Genomic DNA, 17621 nt, shown 5'->3' on the forward strand with positions numbered 1-17621 from the left:
CAAAAATAATATATTTAACTACTAGATATTGTAGCAGGAATGATTATTTTGAAATTATTAAGTCTATTATTACATTATGACATTAACATTGTTAATCCTTTAACCAGTCTATTTAAGTCAATTTTATTTGCTTGCCACTTACTCCTCATGGACATGGTGTTTAGTTGTATAAAATGGTTGCCTTTAAATCTTTTTGTGTTTATGTTAATTGTATGCATAGAACTTTTTGTAATTGAAACTGAGTGTTTTAAGTTCAGACAGGGCCTCTATTTGTAATTGCCTTCTAGGAATTTTAAGCCACAGATTAGTTGAAAATGGGCTTTTCTCGCTTAGACTAAAAGTAATTACTACAAATGTTGACAAGTAAAAGTAATAACCAATGCTTTTCATTTATAACAGTAAATTATGTTAGCTTGTTTTTATGAATCTTGAATTGTTGAGAAATGTTCTCTTGAATATATCCACATAAAAGTACCGTAAATCCACGAATATAATACGCCCTCGTGCATAATACGCACCCCCTAGTTTGGTCATAATTTATCAATAAAAATTGAAAATCTGAGTAAAATACGCACTAAAAAAATCAGTGTCCGAAATCGGCCATTTCCGAAAAAATGTGTCAATATATTTTTGTGTTGTGAAAATAGCAATCAATTTGGTGTTGTAACTATCTGTTTCACAGTAACACCCCGGTATATTGATCGGGATGTGTTATAGTGCTGTTGTTATGACAGTTGCATAATAAATATCTCTGTCTATTGTTTATATTACCATTGATTGTTACCGATAACACACGAGCCCCTTGCTGACATCCGGGTCAAGCAGTCATAATTACAAAAGAAAGAGCAGAGACGCTGTTTTTTTGTTTTCACATTTTATTTAATTTGACAATATTCGGAACGATAATAATTATAATAATAATAAAGTAATAAGAAGACAAAATGGTTACTTCCGTTTTATTAGTTGTCTAGATGAATTATCTTTCCGAAGTGTTACAAACTCGATACTTTATAATTACTTAAAATACAATTAAACAGCTTGTGTTTTTCATGATCTCTTTAATGAAAATACGCTGCTGTCATTAAGGCTAGTTTGGGAGTAAAAAACAAATTAATTAATTATCACCTTTCAATTTAATTCAATCGGCAGACAGGTGATATAGACTCTATTAGCATTATAAAACTAATATTTAATTACCACTCTTTACTTCAGATATGGTAAATATGCGGTAGAAAGATAAATATATTGGTCAGCTAAGAAATATTTATTTACGGGTATTGTCAGTTGTTGTTTTTTTCATTTGCTAATCTCTTTATACTACTTAGCGTCCAGTCGCCATTTTGTAGACAGACGACGATATTAACTGTGTATTCAAAGTATACAGTATCTGCGCTTGAATAACCCAATATTATCCGATAGCTCCTCCCGTTCTCACGTTTCATTCGACAACGTCATTTCATGTGTAAGCGAGCTCATTGTTGATTTGCCAGCTACCATGTGCACTTCAATAACAATAAGGTAAAGCGATGTCTTAATATCGGGTACAGACCGGGTTTCGTTTACTGTTCGAATTGCTAACACTTTCATTAAAACAAAGAGACAAATATAGAAAACCAGTCCGATATATATGGCGGATGTTTTCAATGAAATTTTACTAGATTTTCACATTTTCACAAATAAGATTTTTATATAGCCAAATTCTCAATATTTTCGCAAATGACTCAATGGCGAACGACAGCGCGAGCCCTGTTGCACCCCTTTGATTTAATGGTGTAGTTCAAAATGGCTGCCGCGAAGCGAATAACAGCGATAAAGTTGAAAATTTGCACAGGAAAATTTTTGTTCTGCTCTAAACTCGTATATTATACGCACCCCCTACTTGAAGGAAAAATCGGCAGGTAAAAAAGTGCGTATTATATTCGTAGATTTACGGTATTGTTTAACAAACACACTAAATGTCATGTTATTTTTTTCCCTGTTCATTAGAATCCTGATTAACAGCTTTATATTTAAACAACAAAATAGAAAGCCTGTTAAAATATCAAAATAATTTTAACTATAAAAAAGCAATGAATGTGTGCATTTTACTTACAAACAATTAAATGCTTTAGAGACAACTGTTCTGATGCAAATTAAGTAGCAAACATTACAAATTATTTGTTGAAAAATGTGTAGAAACAGGTCCCACTCACCATTCAGATTCATATTGACCAACATGTCTTTGCCGTATGGGAGATTCTCTGGGCGGTATGAGCTGGAGATGTCTCCGTTCTCTGTGGACGTTACTGAGAGGCCGTCGTCGTCAAATGGCACGTCCAGGCCTGACCGGTACAGGCCCGTGGTGCCCGACAGGTCGGGGAATTGAGACAGGGAGGAGACGTACCCCCTGGAAATGTACAAAAGTGGTGGTATGTGGATTGTTCATTATTGCAAACCAAACACAAATTTCTTTAAAATAAACCTTAACATGAAAAGAGCCTAACATAAATACTTCTTTATTTTACAAATGTATAATTGTCCTAACAGAATGTTTAAATCATTATATTTTAATGATAAAATATTCTTGAGCAAACTTGTATAATCTTTACAATAATTTGTGTTTGTAACTTAATCATAAAACCATCATATTTCTTTTTTTTTAAAATGCTATCAGGTTTAAAATCCTGATTTATTTTAATATACTTGATAACAAAAAAATATACATTTCATTTAAACATATGTCAATACTTCAAATTTTAAGTGATTCCCTAAAACTTCAGACAAAACAGACAATAACAACTTATTACCACCCATCTTTAACAGGAAGTTGAAATTGTTTATTACTAAATTTCTGATGACATCACAAACAATGACATCACTTCCTACCAAGGAAGGTTACTCAGTACCTAATACAATTATCTTCCTTTCTTTTAGCTTAGCTTTTCAAAAATAAATGAATTTATTATTCACAGTTAACAAATTGAATAATATGATCATAGGTGCTATCTAATTTACGGGTAAAAGCCTTTTTAATACCTTTGTAGGGTAATTTTAAATTCATGGTCAGACATTTTCTGTTAATTCCATTTATTTACATCCCAATTAAATTTAACAAATAAATAGAAAGTTTGAATTCATCGCAATTCTTTGTTTGTGGAAGTATCTCCTACAACAATACCAATTATTGGTTTTTCCAAGGAAATGAATGCAAGGGTTTCTTCATTATGCATCACTAACAATGCATTGAGGAATTAGTTACACAAAAAATGTTTAAATTTCACTTTCAACTAAACATATAATATCCTGTATTTAATGAACAAGACTTCACCTATTGAGATATGTTTCTGCATAAGCAGGTATCTTTGTGTATATAGTTATGTACAGTATTATTAAATAATTATGAATTTGTATTTTATATGGATACATGTACTTGATTTTGAAACAGCACACTTTTGTAATTTAACAATATGAATCATAGCTGACTCAGTTGTGTATAGTCCGTTCAGTATATTGTCCAGTGTCCAGCATTGCAAGTAAGGCATCTTGAAATAAAAGTTAGTTGTCTTGTACTTGCAAGTTGGTTTTCTACCCAGCTGTCAGGCAGTTTGGGTCAGTTGTCTGCTCCTTCACCTTATTGTCAACTATTTAGACTGAGAGTCATTTAATTATGTAGACTTGGTAAGTTTTAAGACACACTCCTTATAAATTTGAATGGCTTGTGTTTATTTCAAACTTGCGATTAAAAAAGCTATAGCATAATTTTGAAAAATGAGTTGCGTAAATACTAGTATGCCCTTAAAGTGAAAATGTTAGAATGCATTAAAATGCATTTATCTTACAAACAATAGACTCATGTCATGTACACACTCATGCAACCATAAAGCCAAAGATGAAATAGATAATCATTTAATGTTATACCTATAAACTGTTCAATATTATTGGCTATACAATTGTGAAAAGGCTACTTTTTGGCTTATGAACAGTAACCAGAAAAGACACATAGAAAAAGGTGAAAAAAATCACTGTACAGGTCCCAGTGTCTTTCAACCTTGAGGCTGAACTCACTTTGGGCCACGGACTGGTTGGTCTAGTTCCACCTCATCATCATCTGCACTCTGTCCATCGCTACGCAGAGACATTGCCTTCTGGTTACCAGGTGGGGCACTGACAGGAAGTGGGGGTGGTATGCCTAGCAATGGGGACTCATTGCCGTCTGCTTTAAAGCTTTCACTTGGAAGGACTGACTCAGTGCTGAAAAAGAGAAAGGATTTGGCTGGCATCATATTTCAGGGTGCAGGATCAACAGGGTTTACAAACAGGCTGGACAGAATGTAAACACACCGTTAAGAACTTTATTTTTCGCAAATATCTAAAGTTATTGAAATATAATTGCAAAAATTTTTAGTGCATTTTTTCTTGAATTTTGTGCCAACATCGTAAGATTTAAGAATAAACAAGACTATTGTCAAGCATTATGGTCACGTATCGGTGAAACTCCAGCATTTTCAGCAATATTTCTAGTGTATTTGTTGCCATAGCAAACAGAATTCTTGAAGCATGAACAAAATGAAATGATGTGCATTATCTCCATATTGCCATCTGTCCATGTTTCAAGTTTCAGAAAAAAATATGAAGAACTTTTTAAGTTACAGACAGACTCACAGACTGACGGACACACAGAGCACAAACCATAATTAAGTCCCCTCCGGTTTTACTGGTAGGGGACAATTATCTAATACGTCTAAAATCAGTGACAAAATTTCACATTGCGTGCAGCATTACCGTGAACGTCAATGGGTTACACATAAAACTTTCGGCCAAGAACACAAGCTTATTAAACTAATTTCACATTTCCATAAGCAATATGCAAAACTGTCTTGTGTGCACTAGTTCAAATTTTGGAGAAAAATTATTTTAAAAAGTTATTTGAAGAAAAGCACCACATACCGGTGCTTACATCCATTTATGTTCAAATGTGAACCCCACAAAATCATGTGGCCATGCACCCTGAATTACAATGTCAGTCGATGAAAAGATTTAAATAGTTGACCTAATGCCGAGAAAATGTCTGATTTCATTAAACTGGGACTAGCTGATGTTAAGTACTACAATAATATGTGTATGGCCTTTGAGGATAAATTGTTTAAGCCTTTACCACTCAGATGCAAAGTGAAAATGGCAGTCTGTTAAGGTTTTATGCTGTGTGCCGCTCCTTTTTATCAATGGGTTGATGAAGCCTTTAAAACTTGAATCTAGTAAGAAAGGTCTTTATTTAAATTTATAAGGGACAACAAATGCGTTAAAATACGTTTATAAGTGACAAATGGTTAATTGCAACATGACATAATATCTGAATAAGACTCGAGGTTAAGAAAACATCATAATGCCTGTGTGTCTGTTTTAAAATTTAATACATTGCAATGTTTCTGCAGTGCTAAGCACTTTAAAGTGTTCTCAATTGCATGCTATAATTAATTAGAAATAATGTGTTCTGAAAAGCCATCATAAACATAATTTTCATCAAGTGTTACATAAACAACAGTTAATGCTAATAATTGAGAGCAAAAGTTTGATACAAATAAAACATCAATTTTTTATCTGGGTTAAGATACGTTTCACACCTTCTAACAAAACCATTGAGCAATACCAGAAAATACCCCTTGAATCAAATCATATACAACTCATTGCACATTAATGCCCATAAATCCATCAACCAGTGCATACCTTTCAAAGTATCTACGCAAGTTAGACCTAAGCAGGGCATGGTACTCCAGACGGGCCCTACTCAGCCCCGGGCAGGGCTCACAACAGTCTGTCAACTCCATATCTCAGTCACAACTCACATCTCCCACTCAAAAGTAGCATTACCACATATCACAGAGCAGAAATACACCTTGCACATTGTATCCATGATTATTATTATTCATTACAAGCACCAATCTTTGCATGTTCTCCACATTTCAGATGAACCTGTTGCTAAAATAGTCAATGTTATGAGAAAATGGGTCTTATGCCATATGCGGCCACATTTTAAACTAAACACTCGTGGAGTCTGGGTAGGAGATAAGCTGTCTACTAGAAAGTTAAACGCAAGGTTTCGTGGACTTATTAGCATTTACAATAACAAGCAACATGTGAGCACACTGATTTCTATTCAAAGACCAGTTTGATATTATGATATAGGCAATTTTTTGTGTTTTTGCTTGTACAGTATTTCATTTAATAATGTGTTTCAATAACATTCTACACATGCTGTGCTGTAGTCCAAAGTTTGAAACCACAAAGAATGTTTTCATCTGTTTTAATGATCACTCTCCCATCTCTTAAAAATGTTGCAAAAAATCATATAAAAAACCATTGAGAAAAATATATTCCAACACACAATTTTACATTTGAGCGATAATTCCAATTCAAACGCAGTTGGACAAAAGAACTTCAGGTCTACAGCGGATTGAAGAAGTCATTAGTTTAGGTCCAACTGACATCAAAGATAAGTTAAAACTAGGGATATATAAAGCAGAGACAATATTGACATCTCTAACACTCTTGATCCCCTCTTATCTTGTAAGTTAAGAACACAATAATATATCCCTCATATATCCTACCATGCAAACACAGGTGAGAGTTCAACATTTTATATACTTCACAACTGAAAATTCACAACTTTAACAATGAACAATATCTTCAAGCTTATTTATTTTAAACGAAGATTCGTTTTAAATAAGGACAAAGATGCAAATATGTATGTTAACAATTAATGTTAAAAAAAAGCAATGTATAAGTTGTTCTCGCGGAAAACTTGGCTTAAAGCATGGGCGTTAATTCTGGCGAGCTAGATCTATAGGCTTATCAGTAAGTAGCTTGTGTTCTTTATTTCAAGTATATATTTGAGCCGCTCTTCATGTAGGAGCCTAGAGTATCATCCCTTATTAGCCTGTGCTGTTTGCACAGGCTAATAAGGGATAACACTTTCTGCCTAGAATGGATTTTTGTTAAGAAGTCTGCCTTTCAACAAAATATTTCATAAAAGTGGAAAGTGTCGTCCCTGATTAGCCGGTGGGGACTGCACAGGCTAATCTGGGACAATACTTAATAAAGCACATGCATTAAGTCTGTTTTTTTTCCAGAGGGTAACTCAGTATAATACAAATATACATAGCTTTATCGCTTGTGTATAATACAAATATACATAGCTTTATCGCTTGTGTATAATACAAATATACATAGCTTTATCGCTTGTGTATTTTTTATCTTTTATCAATTTAAATCTATATGTGTATTGTACTTTAACAGAGTGTGTATGCTTACATTTATGGACAAAAAAACTAGATATAAAAATAAAAGAAAAAATCCTGCACATAATCCAATGTTATTTTGTATCAAAACTGCACAAACACGTAAAGTGTGTTTTCATAACAGAGATTCCTAATCAGAAATATTTGCCCAAAAGAAATTGGAATCCAGTTGATAAGCACTCAATATATATACAATTAAACCCAATTCTTAGTTATCAAAGCAGCTCCTTAAAAAGGAATAACTCATTATTTATCAAGCGTAATATTTGTTAAGTCTACAGGATTACACAAACACATTCAAAAAATCCAAAAAGATAACCGTTATGTATCCAAATGAATACAAAGTAAATACGATACTATTGCACAAGGAAAAGCAAACATGGACAACAAAGACGTTTACTATAAAACTAAAGTGGCTGTCAATAAATGAAATGAGTCGTTGAAAAAACAATACAGGTGAACATTCCTTGTGTTTGGGATCACAAGCCATGGAGTTGACAGACATATCTACCGAAGGACACCTTTATCTGATAGTCTTAAATTACAATTAATTGTATTTTAGGATCGAAGTTTAGCATTTCCCTATTGTTTCTTGAAAAACAAAGCATTTTTATGTGATTTCATGAAAACCCATTTAACAGTAGAAGGATTGATTAGACAACAGGTTATATAATAATAATACACTGTGTAAAACATTATTATCTTGTCATCCAGTGTCAATTTGATACAGTTAATTAATACTTTTTATTGCAGAAAGTGATATTAATGCATACACATTGATTACGAGTCTGTTGCACTAATGAAATTTTCCACAAAATGCATAGTTTATTAACAGCATCAGGTTCTTTGAATCAATAAATAAAATTTATATTCCCTAGTTGTTTTTTTATCTCGAAATTAACAATAATTTTTTTTTAAATAATATCAATCACAAAATTAACTGCATAACAATATATAAATACTCTTACCATTAATAAATATAATCCATTATAATTGAACATATATGTACACATTTCAGCTCCTCTGTAAATCATTGTAGCGTGACCCCACAGTATATCAGTATTGCCCCACCATATGTTCACACTAATTAACTCCTTGCCAATACACTAATAGCATTCACTGCAACCCCCTGGTCCCAACAATAGTCCTGACTTCTTGAGAATACCTTCATATAATATTCATCATCTCCCCGTCTTACGAGTCACTTGTTTGCAATGATTAATAAATAATTAATTGAGGTGTCCTTCAATCAAAAAGTTTTCCGCTGTAATTTATAATTGTATGTATTTGGTAAAATCCATACTAATGTTATTTGAATAGTTATTTAGTGATATTAACTAAGCAGCTTTGATTTGAGTTCAAGTTATCTGAGGATATCTTAACTTAAGGCTGTGCAGATCAAAAGTTTGGATAATTAATTTGGTAAACATTGCAGCATTGAATGCTTTGGACATACTTGTATATTTGTTTAAGCCTACACTGTAAACAAAAATATTAAATACAGCATTAAACAATACAGTGTTTGAATGATCAAGTCTATAAGAAGAGTTGGCACAATGTAAATTCCTTTAATTTGACAATGTGAAGCTTGGTTATGTAAGAAAATAAACATGCCATAGTAGTGTGTTAAATTACGATCTAACAATTCAAAAACATTATCCGTTACCTTTCATTATTACAAAAAACTAATACTTCTATAAAAAAAATTGTGACGATCAATATTGGGATTGAACGATGTTTAGTTGAGGTAGAGATGTAGCACAAAAAAGCACTTTCATATGAAATGAGCCAAAAAAAACAAAAAATGTTTACAACAGAGAAGTGAATATTGCAGCTAATATAAATTTACAGAGATGTTTGCCTTGTTTAAAGTGAATATTGCAGCAAATATAAATTTAGAGTGATTTTGCCTTGTTTGAAGTGAATATTGCAGCAAATATTTTTTAATTTTTTTTAATTTAATTTTATTTTTTAAATTTACAGTGATGTTTGCCTTGTTTGAAGTGAATATTGCAGCAAATATAAATTTACAGTGATGTTTGCCTTGTTTGAAGTAAATATTGCAGCAAATATAAATTTACAGTGATGTTTGCACTCTTTGAAGTGAATATTGCAGCATTGCAGCAAATATAAATTTACAGTGATGTTTGCCTTGTTTGAAGTTAATATTGCAGCAAATATAAATTTATAGCAAATATAAATTTACAGTGATGTTTGCCTTGTTTGAAGTGAATATTGCAGCAAATATAAATTTATAGTGGTGTTTGCCTTGTTTGAAGTGAATATTGCAGTAAATATAAATTTATATTTTATTGTTTGCCTAATATGTTTATAACCCTTTTAGTCCCGGTTTTTATTTGAGGTCATCCACAGTAATCTGCTAAGATGCAATAGTAGCGGATCAGTGGTCTAGTGGTAACACACTGGCTTCACAATCCAGAGATCGCTGGTTCGATCCCCCGCTGCACCTAACCTACTAACTCGTCTTTCGCATGAGATGTTAAACCGAGGTGCAGTGTACTAGGTGCTATACACCGGGCACTTAAAGACCCAGGGTCACCTCTGGAATGTGTGTCTCCTGTATCTTGCACTATCCCCCGTAACCAACTAACACGTCTTTCTGGGGGCGATGGCCATATGGGAGACAATCCCGGTGCACTCGATAAAAAATAATGAAGAAGAATAAGATGCAATATTGCCCAGTCAATAAAAATAGTCAATTATACTGTGCAGTCCAAACAGTTAATCCCTTTATCAGTCCTGATAACAACAATATCCATTACATAAGTGTCAACGTGGAGCAGACATTATCACCAATAAGCAATTTATTGACTTTTGTCATGCTTTTGGTTTTGGTGTGTTTTTTAATATTTTAATTTGCAGAAATTGCTGATAAGTGTATTGCTTTGATTTAAAAAATGGCAATCTCTTTGCTGTTGTTTTTATTTAAATTTGAATAAGAGTTATCACACACTTATTTTTGTAACTTTTGAAGGTAAGCTTGAAATAAATTTACACCATTGTGAGAATTATAAATAGCTTGTTGATTTTTTGCACATTTGTGTATTCTGCTTATTTTGAGTCGGGCGGACAAATCTGTGGCTGAATAAAGTCCCTATCACAGGTTTTCACAACCTGCACAAAAAACAAGCAAAGGTTTAAATTTACACATTCCCAAAAGCAGTTAGGGGAAATCCCAGTAAATTCGGACAAAGGTATAAATACGGACACTTAGAATACAATGACGTTGAAGTAAAAAATAAACCATTGTATGATGTTTAAACTTTTCGCTTGTAAATCTTTGGGTTCCATGCGCCAGCGTCGGTAGCAACCTGATGACGTCACTGTTGCTAGGTACAAAATACGCATGCGTAAAGAACCTGCGCGCTCATCCTTTTCCGTTTGAAGACAAAAGTTTCAAAGCGGGAGAATTCAAACACCGGTACTAAACACTATTTTTTTCTTACATTTCCACGTTTAATATATTTGATTTATCTTTTAAACATTTACAGTTTAATGTGTTTATATGCAGAACCTTTCATTTCCATATTCTTATTCTATTTAATATGAAAAAAATGAACAAATAAAGTGTCTGTAATTCACCGCATAATTTTATTGCATGATAGGGATAATACGGACAGCATTTTTTGTCTTTTGTCTTTTCAAATCAACTGGTGATGGGCATGCAATTACTTGATATCATATTATATTTGATAGAAACTGTAAATTAAATAGAGAATAATAGGTTAGTGTTGATTATAGATCAGGTTTATCGTGCGAGGCTTAGAAAACAAAAAGCACGAGCCTTGGCGCGTGCTTTTTCCTTTTCGTGCCAAGCGTGATTAACCTGATCTATAATCAACACTTATATATTATTCTATTAATATCTCACTTTTTATTCAGTAAACCTTTTCATTTAAACAAAATTAGTTTAAATAACTGGATAATTTCGCTGGATTTATGACGTTATTTTGTCGAACAAATGACGTCATTTCGTGCCGCGGTTTATAGCAGAAATTGTATCAAAGGGGCTTTAATCAACCAAAATCGCTGTAAAAGTGGGATAAGTATGCTTTAAATCTATCAAAATGTATTTTATGTTGTCACTTTATTTTTAAAGCCTGTCTTTCAATTGATATTTCAGAAATGCCTAAAAAGTATGTCCATACAAAGAGAGGCAACACTATGAGGTATAGTGTTTCCAATCTCCAGAAAGCTGTTGATGCCGTCCAATCTAAACAACTTAGCATAAGGAAGGCCAGTGAAACGTTTGCGGTGCCCAAATCTACCATAGCAGACAGGATAACGGGGAAACATGCTGTATCCGTTACTCACGGGAGACCACCAGCATTAGACCCAGCCCTAGAAATGAAAATTGTAGATGCAGTAAAAAGATCGGCACAGCTTGGCATTGGTCTCAGTCGAAAACAGATCATACTAAGGGCTAATGTCCTCTGTCAGCTGACAAAGATCCAATCGAGCTATAGTAAATTCCAGGCAGGGAAGGACTGGTGGAAGGGTGTGTGTAACCGGCACAAAGAGCTAGTGGTGAGGAAACCTGAGAAGTTAGCTTCAACAAGATCAAGAATGATGAATAACGAAGTTATCGGAAAGTACTTCGATGATCTTGAAAAGTTTGTTTTTGATCTAAACTTATCTGAACATCCAGAAAGAATATGGAACGCCGACGAAACCTGGTTCAACTTCGAGCATAAACCAGTGAAGATCGTAGGGTAGAAAGGACAGCGAAGAGTGATCAGTAAGACCAATCGATCTACTAATATTACAACTATGGCCTGCGCTAATGGTACAGGTCAAGCCATGCCGCCCCTTCTTATAGCAAAAGGAAAAACCCAGAGATGCCTGCACTCTTTCAATACAACTGCTGGTCCCAGTGACACTGTATGGACCTATCAAAAGAATGGTTGGATGAAAGACAGCATTGGTGAAACCTCAACTTCTGATTATCGATGGACATTCAAGCCATGAGTCACTATCAATCATTGAAAGGGCCATTGAAGAAAAAATCACGCTGCTCACATTTCCTCCCCAATTGCACGCATTATCTCCAGCATCTGGACAGATAAGTTTTCGGGCCTCTCAAGCGCGCCTACAATGAAGCATGTTCGTCCTTCATGCAAGACAACACACTTCATCTGGTCAACAAGTAGTCTTTTCCGGCGCTGTTGAAAGCTGCATGGGAACAAAATGTAAACGTGTCCAACATCATTGAGGGGTTTCGAGCATGTGGTATCGTACCCCTGAACAGACATGCCGTACCAATCACAGTATTTGACAGAAGTAAGCCGACCGACGTCAGAATTGACCAATAAAACCTCCAAACTCCAAGTCATATGGCCTCTCATTCAATTCATGCTGAGCCCACATCTTCCACATCTCAAAGTTTATTGATTGGAAAGGCAGGCACAGCCCATTGCTCACAACGAAGAAACTTTGTTAGCAACCCCATTGAGCTCTGAGCCTGTCATTGACACGTCTTCCACATCTCAAACCTCGTTGATTGGAGGTCAGGCACAACCCATTGCTCACTATGAAGAAACTTTGATAGCAACCCATCGAGCTCTGAGCCTGTCATTGACATAAGTGATCCTGCGCAACTGCTTGATCTGATGTCAAGTCATTCATTCGTCGAAGAATTGGGCTACCTTGAGCATGATAATGAGTGGATATTGGTGAGCAACTCATCTGTGGGTATTTCGTATTAAGAGGAAGTTGTTGATCAGTTATTCACCCAGAAACATGTAGTAAGTAGACCAGCAACATCAGGGAAGAAGTCAACTGGTCATAAACTGCTTACAAGTCTTGAAATATTAGAAGAAAAGAAACAACAGCAGGCTAAGAAGATCGAGAAAGAGTTAAAGGCCAAAATAAGAAAGGCTTCCAAAGAAATAAGACAGCTGCTAAGCAAAACACAGGAGCACCAAAAGCCTCTATAAAATCTGCAAAGGCACAAACAGAGAAAGACGTCAACATATAAAATGTTATAACTGACCCGTCATTATTCTTTTGATAGAGGTACAATAGCTATTTCGGTTAGTTTTATCACGCTCCGTGGTTTTAGTGAATAGCGTTAACATAAGACACGTTTAGTGTAAAGGAACATATTTCATAGTGTATCATAATTTCATAACTTCACATTGTATTGTTAAATTTATTAATAAGTTAACGAAACAAACATGAAATTATTAATTGTATTTGATTGTTTTTGACAAGTAAAAAAAATTAACCTGTTGAATTACAAGATGTTTTTGTTCTTTTGTAAAAAGATTTATATGTACGTATTTTTCCTTTATAAATTATATATGTCCGTATTTCCCTTCTCTGTCCGTGTTTTCCCGCTAATGTCCATAATATCCCCATTTCATATAGGCTATAATCTGTGCAATCTTCGTCTATTTTCCGCTGTAACTAGCTTATAATGTAACGTTTATGTCCGAGGTATGGTAATTATCTAGGATACTCGCAAATATCGAAGTCGTAAAACTACACAAAACCGTTTACGACATATGCTTCTTTATGGAGTGCAAAAATCATCCGAATTTCCCCGGATTTCCCCTATCTCAACATGGACGAAGCCGCGATTGATTGTACATGTTCAGGTGAACATGAATTCCCTATCAAAACGTTATTTCCAATGCTATGACCACATGAAAAGATATCCCTGATGGAATTGTTAATTTAAACTTTACTTTAGGATGTCCATAATGGATTAAGATTATTAAATTGAGCAAATTATGCCATTACTAGTTACTTAAAAGTTAAATTTTTATTAGTTTATTTCAGTCACATTCAATTAAATGTGTCAACTAAGTAACAAGTTTGCAGCGTGGAGTTAATTGTGTCAAACATTGTTAAAAGGAAAGTGTGTGAAAGCAAACTAATAAAAATGATATTTGTAACCATTTTTTCAAAAGATTTTTTCATAAGATAGATTACTTAGGATGGTATTATTTTTATTTTTTTATTTTTTTTGCATCAACTTCAATAACGTGTCTTCCTAAATGAATATACAAATAAACACCATACATGTTTGTTAGCATCCAACTAGACAAGGAGAATGCACAAATTAATTGCCCTTTGCTCGTTTCACTATTTAGTCATGTCTCCGGTAATATGCAGTCCATTAATTGTTGTATAATATCATGCAAATGACAAGCTAACATCCATGTATGTCCGTTGCATGCGTCATATTACATTGTTATCTTTTTCATGAACACGCCTATAAATAAATCCTACCTTCTTTATCATAAATATACCTAATAATAATTTAAAATACACAAACATATACTAGAACATGTTTATTCATAGCTGTTAAAGCAATCTCAACAACTTTGGGAAAACTCTTCTACCTCATTGATACAGCAACACTGACCCATTATCAGGGATCATATTTTCCCGCAACATCAATCGGCCCGGATTTAAATGGGGAAAAAGTGTCTGAAAATTTATATCCGAAATCATGACAAATTACGTTAAAATATATACCATTGATTTTGCTATTCATGAAGATGGTATAATAAATGTACAAGTTAAATTCCCTTAGCATTATTTTTAAACGGAACATACGAGTTTTCTCATTTTGTTTTATCATTTGCTATTTCATTGACATTGGTTGTTTTGTGTGCTGTTTTATCTGACTGTTTTTCATCGTTGTCAATATTATTAGTCTGTGTAAATCTATACCGATGTTTTAAATCGTTGTCAACTCTATAATAGCTTACAAACATGCATTGAACCAAACAAATGTCTGTGCGTAGGTTTGTTACTGACAATAACAAAACCAACAAGCAAATTCGTTGAATTGATATCCCCCGCCTATATACTTCTGGACACAAAAGTGTTATATTTGACACTAAAAAAGCATTTTTTTAAGATACAAAGGGCCATAACTCTGTTATTATCAGATGGTGTACAATGCCATTTGGGGTGCATCATCCTATTATCAATATATATACTCATACCAAGTTTCAATGAAATCCGCAAAAGGACTTCCAAGATATGGCTCCTGACACAAAAGTGGCGGACAGACGGACAGCCGGACGGACAGCGCCAAAACAATATCCCTCCGCCTCTGGCGGGGGATATATACTCGTACCAAGTTTCAATGAAATCTGCCAAAGCACTTCCAAGATATGGCTCCAGACACAAAAGTGCCTATAGTAAAAAGCATTTTTTCAAGATACAAAGGACCATAACTCTGTTTTTAACAGATGGTATACAATGCCATTTGGCATGCATCATCCTCTTATGCATATATATATGCATACCAAGTTTCAATGAAATCCGCCAAAGCACTTCCAAGATATGGCTCCGGACACAAAAGTGCCTATAGTAAAAAGCATTTTTTCAAGATACAAAGGGCCATAACTCTGTTTTTAACAGATGGTGTACAATGCCATTTGGCGTGCATCATCCTCTTATGCATATATATACTCATACGAAGTTTCAATGAAATCCGCCAAAGCACTTCCAAGATATGGCTCCGGACACAAAAGTGCCGGACGGACAGAAGGACAGCCGGACGGACGGACGGACAACGCCAAAACAAAATCCCTCCGCCTCTGGCGGGGGATAACTCTGGTGGGGGATAAATGGTTAAGATATAATTCATGTACGTTATAGTTTTTTTTTATGTGAAGTTCCGCCCATAAAAAATAACTTTCGGCTGTTCTGTCGATCAGACTTTTATTTATTCATTGCCGAATTATTACGCTGGTGGAAAATGTATCGGCATATTTTGTTTAATTACAGCGCGTGCTTTCAGTGAATAAGGTCCGCCTATAATTATTGCAGAATATCCGATTTTTTTCTTTGTTTATATGACAGTTTACTGTATCATGCATGAAATGCACAATTTCCACGACGATAACATCTCCGAAGTAACTGTCAACGATTTTATCCTGGGCGAGTACACCTTACACCTTAGGTATAAGCCAGTGAAATTATTGATTGATATTGACACGGGGTTATTCGCGCGTGACTAATACACAGATGCACGAATCTTCGCTGCTTGGGGCCATACTCTGATACTAGTCGGCTGACGTGCAATAATCTGGTCCTGACCGGTTAAGAGACTGCAGCGAATGGTTTATCACACCTAATCGAGGTAAGAATGTAATTAGGGTGTGCATTGTGTAATAGATTTCATGACATTGGAATTTTAGCAAACAGAATCAGACCGACAATTTGAGATTTTCCATCGGTCTTTCATGACCTCAATCCGTCTAGGACCGACAAAACCGACAAAAATATGATCCCTGCTCATTATATCCGCCAATGCTTGTTTCATAAAAATAACATCTGTTATTATTATTGTTAGTGATTTTGAAAGGATTTTAAATGTGTCATAATTGTTTCTACCTATCTATTTGGAGTTTTTGTTTTCTGTGATCAAGCCCATTCTAGAGACAGTTGTTTTTTTGAGAAACTGTAATGGGGATACATCTTGGTTCCAACATGTTTTAACACATTCAACCAATATGTCAAATTTCCTCATTGAGGGCTTTAAAGTCCAACCAACCATTGTATTAAACCATGTATTTATAGTTAACCCTTTACCACTTTGATACATATTTTCACGCATTTTTAGTCCCTTACAAAGTTATATTTTATTAAAGGCCTTTCTTATTAAATTTAAGCTTTAAAGGCTTTCTCTCCAACCCTGTGATACTGATAAGTAGCAAACAGCATAAAACCTGAACAGACTGCAAGTTAATTACTCACAGGCTGTTCTTGTTTTATGCTGTTTGCACATAGCCATTTTCACTTTGCTCCTGAGTGGGAAAGGGTAAAATGTGCAATTATCTACCAAAACATTTCATCATTAATTCATGTGCAATTATATCAGTCCATCGAGATAATCACAGCCATCAAGTCTATATCTGTACATCAAGCCCCAATATCTGTGTGGCATTAGCTTATGATGCTGCTAAAATAGGCAATACCTAGAGCTTGTAAGAGTGTGTTGAGGTATCAAACAATATCAAACAATTTGGGTTGTTATGTTGCTAATGAACCTGTTTGTTTCTCACGATGTAAAACTAAAAAGATGGCCTGTTTATGTTATGTGTTTTTATCATAATGATAATAGTTTCAAAGTTTTCATTCATATAAAATACTTTTCTGTCTAAGAGTTCTACAACTGCACAATTTTTCCAGGAATGACAAACACCAAATCACTGCTCATAAAGCATCAAAGCTGATGACGATAAACTTAAAACTTAATGCATACAATTGATACAATTATACTAGTCTCTGGGTGTTTCATGTGTTATGAAGGTATATTGATATTGAACCAGTACACTTTCAAATACAGGTGAGAAGTTT

The 17621-nt window shown here is 34.3% G+C and overlaps 1 protein-coding gene across 1 annotated transcript in view; it reads right to left on the reverse strand.

Annotated features, from left to right (window-relative positions):
* The window catches only part of LOC127863588 (ankyrin repeat domain-containing protein 26-like), a 133761-nt gene that overhangs the window by 22386 nt on the left and 93754 nt on the right, over positions 1–17621 (reverse strand). The window contains exons 27-28 of the mRNA XM_052403192.1: positions 4045–4230; positions 2193–2386 (exon numbers count right to left, since the gene is read on the reverse strand). Of these exons, the coding sequence (XP_052259152.1) occupies positions 2193–2386; positions 4045–4230 (380 nt within the window). The remainder of the gene's footprint in view (positions 1–2192; positions 2387–4044; positions 4231–17621) is intronic.

The sequence above is a fragment of the Dreissena polymorpha genome, chromosome 1, assembly GCF_020536995.1.
Source record: "Dreissena polymorpha isolate Duluth1 chromosome 1, UMN_Dpol_1.0, whole genome shotgun sequence".
Lineage (NCBI taxonomy): Eukaryota > Metazoa > Mollusca > Bivalvia > Myida > Dreissenidae > Dreissena > Dreissena polymorpha.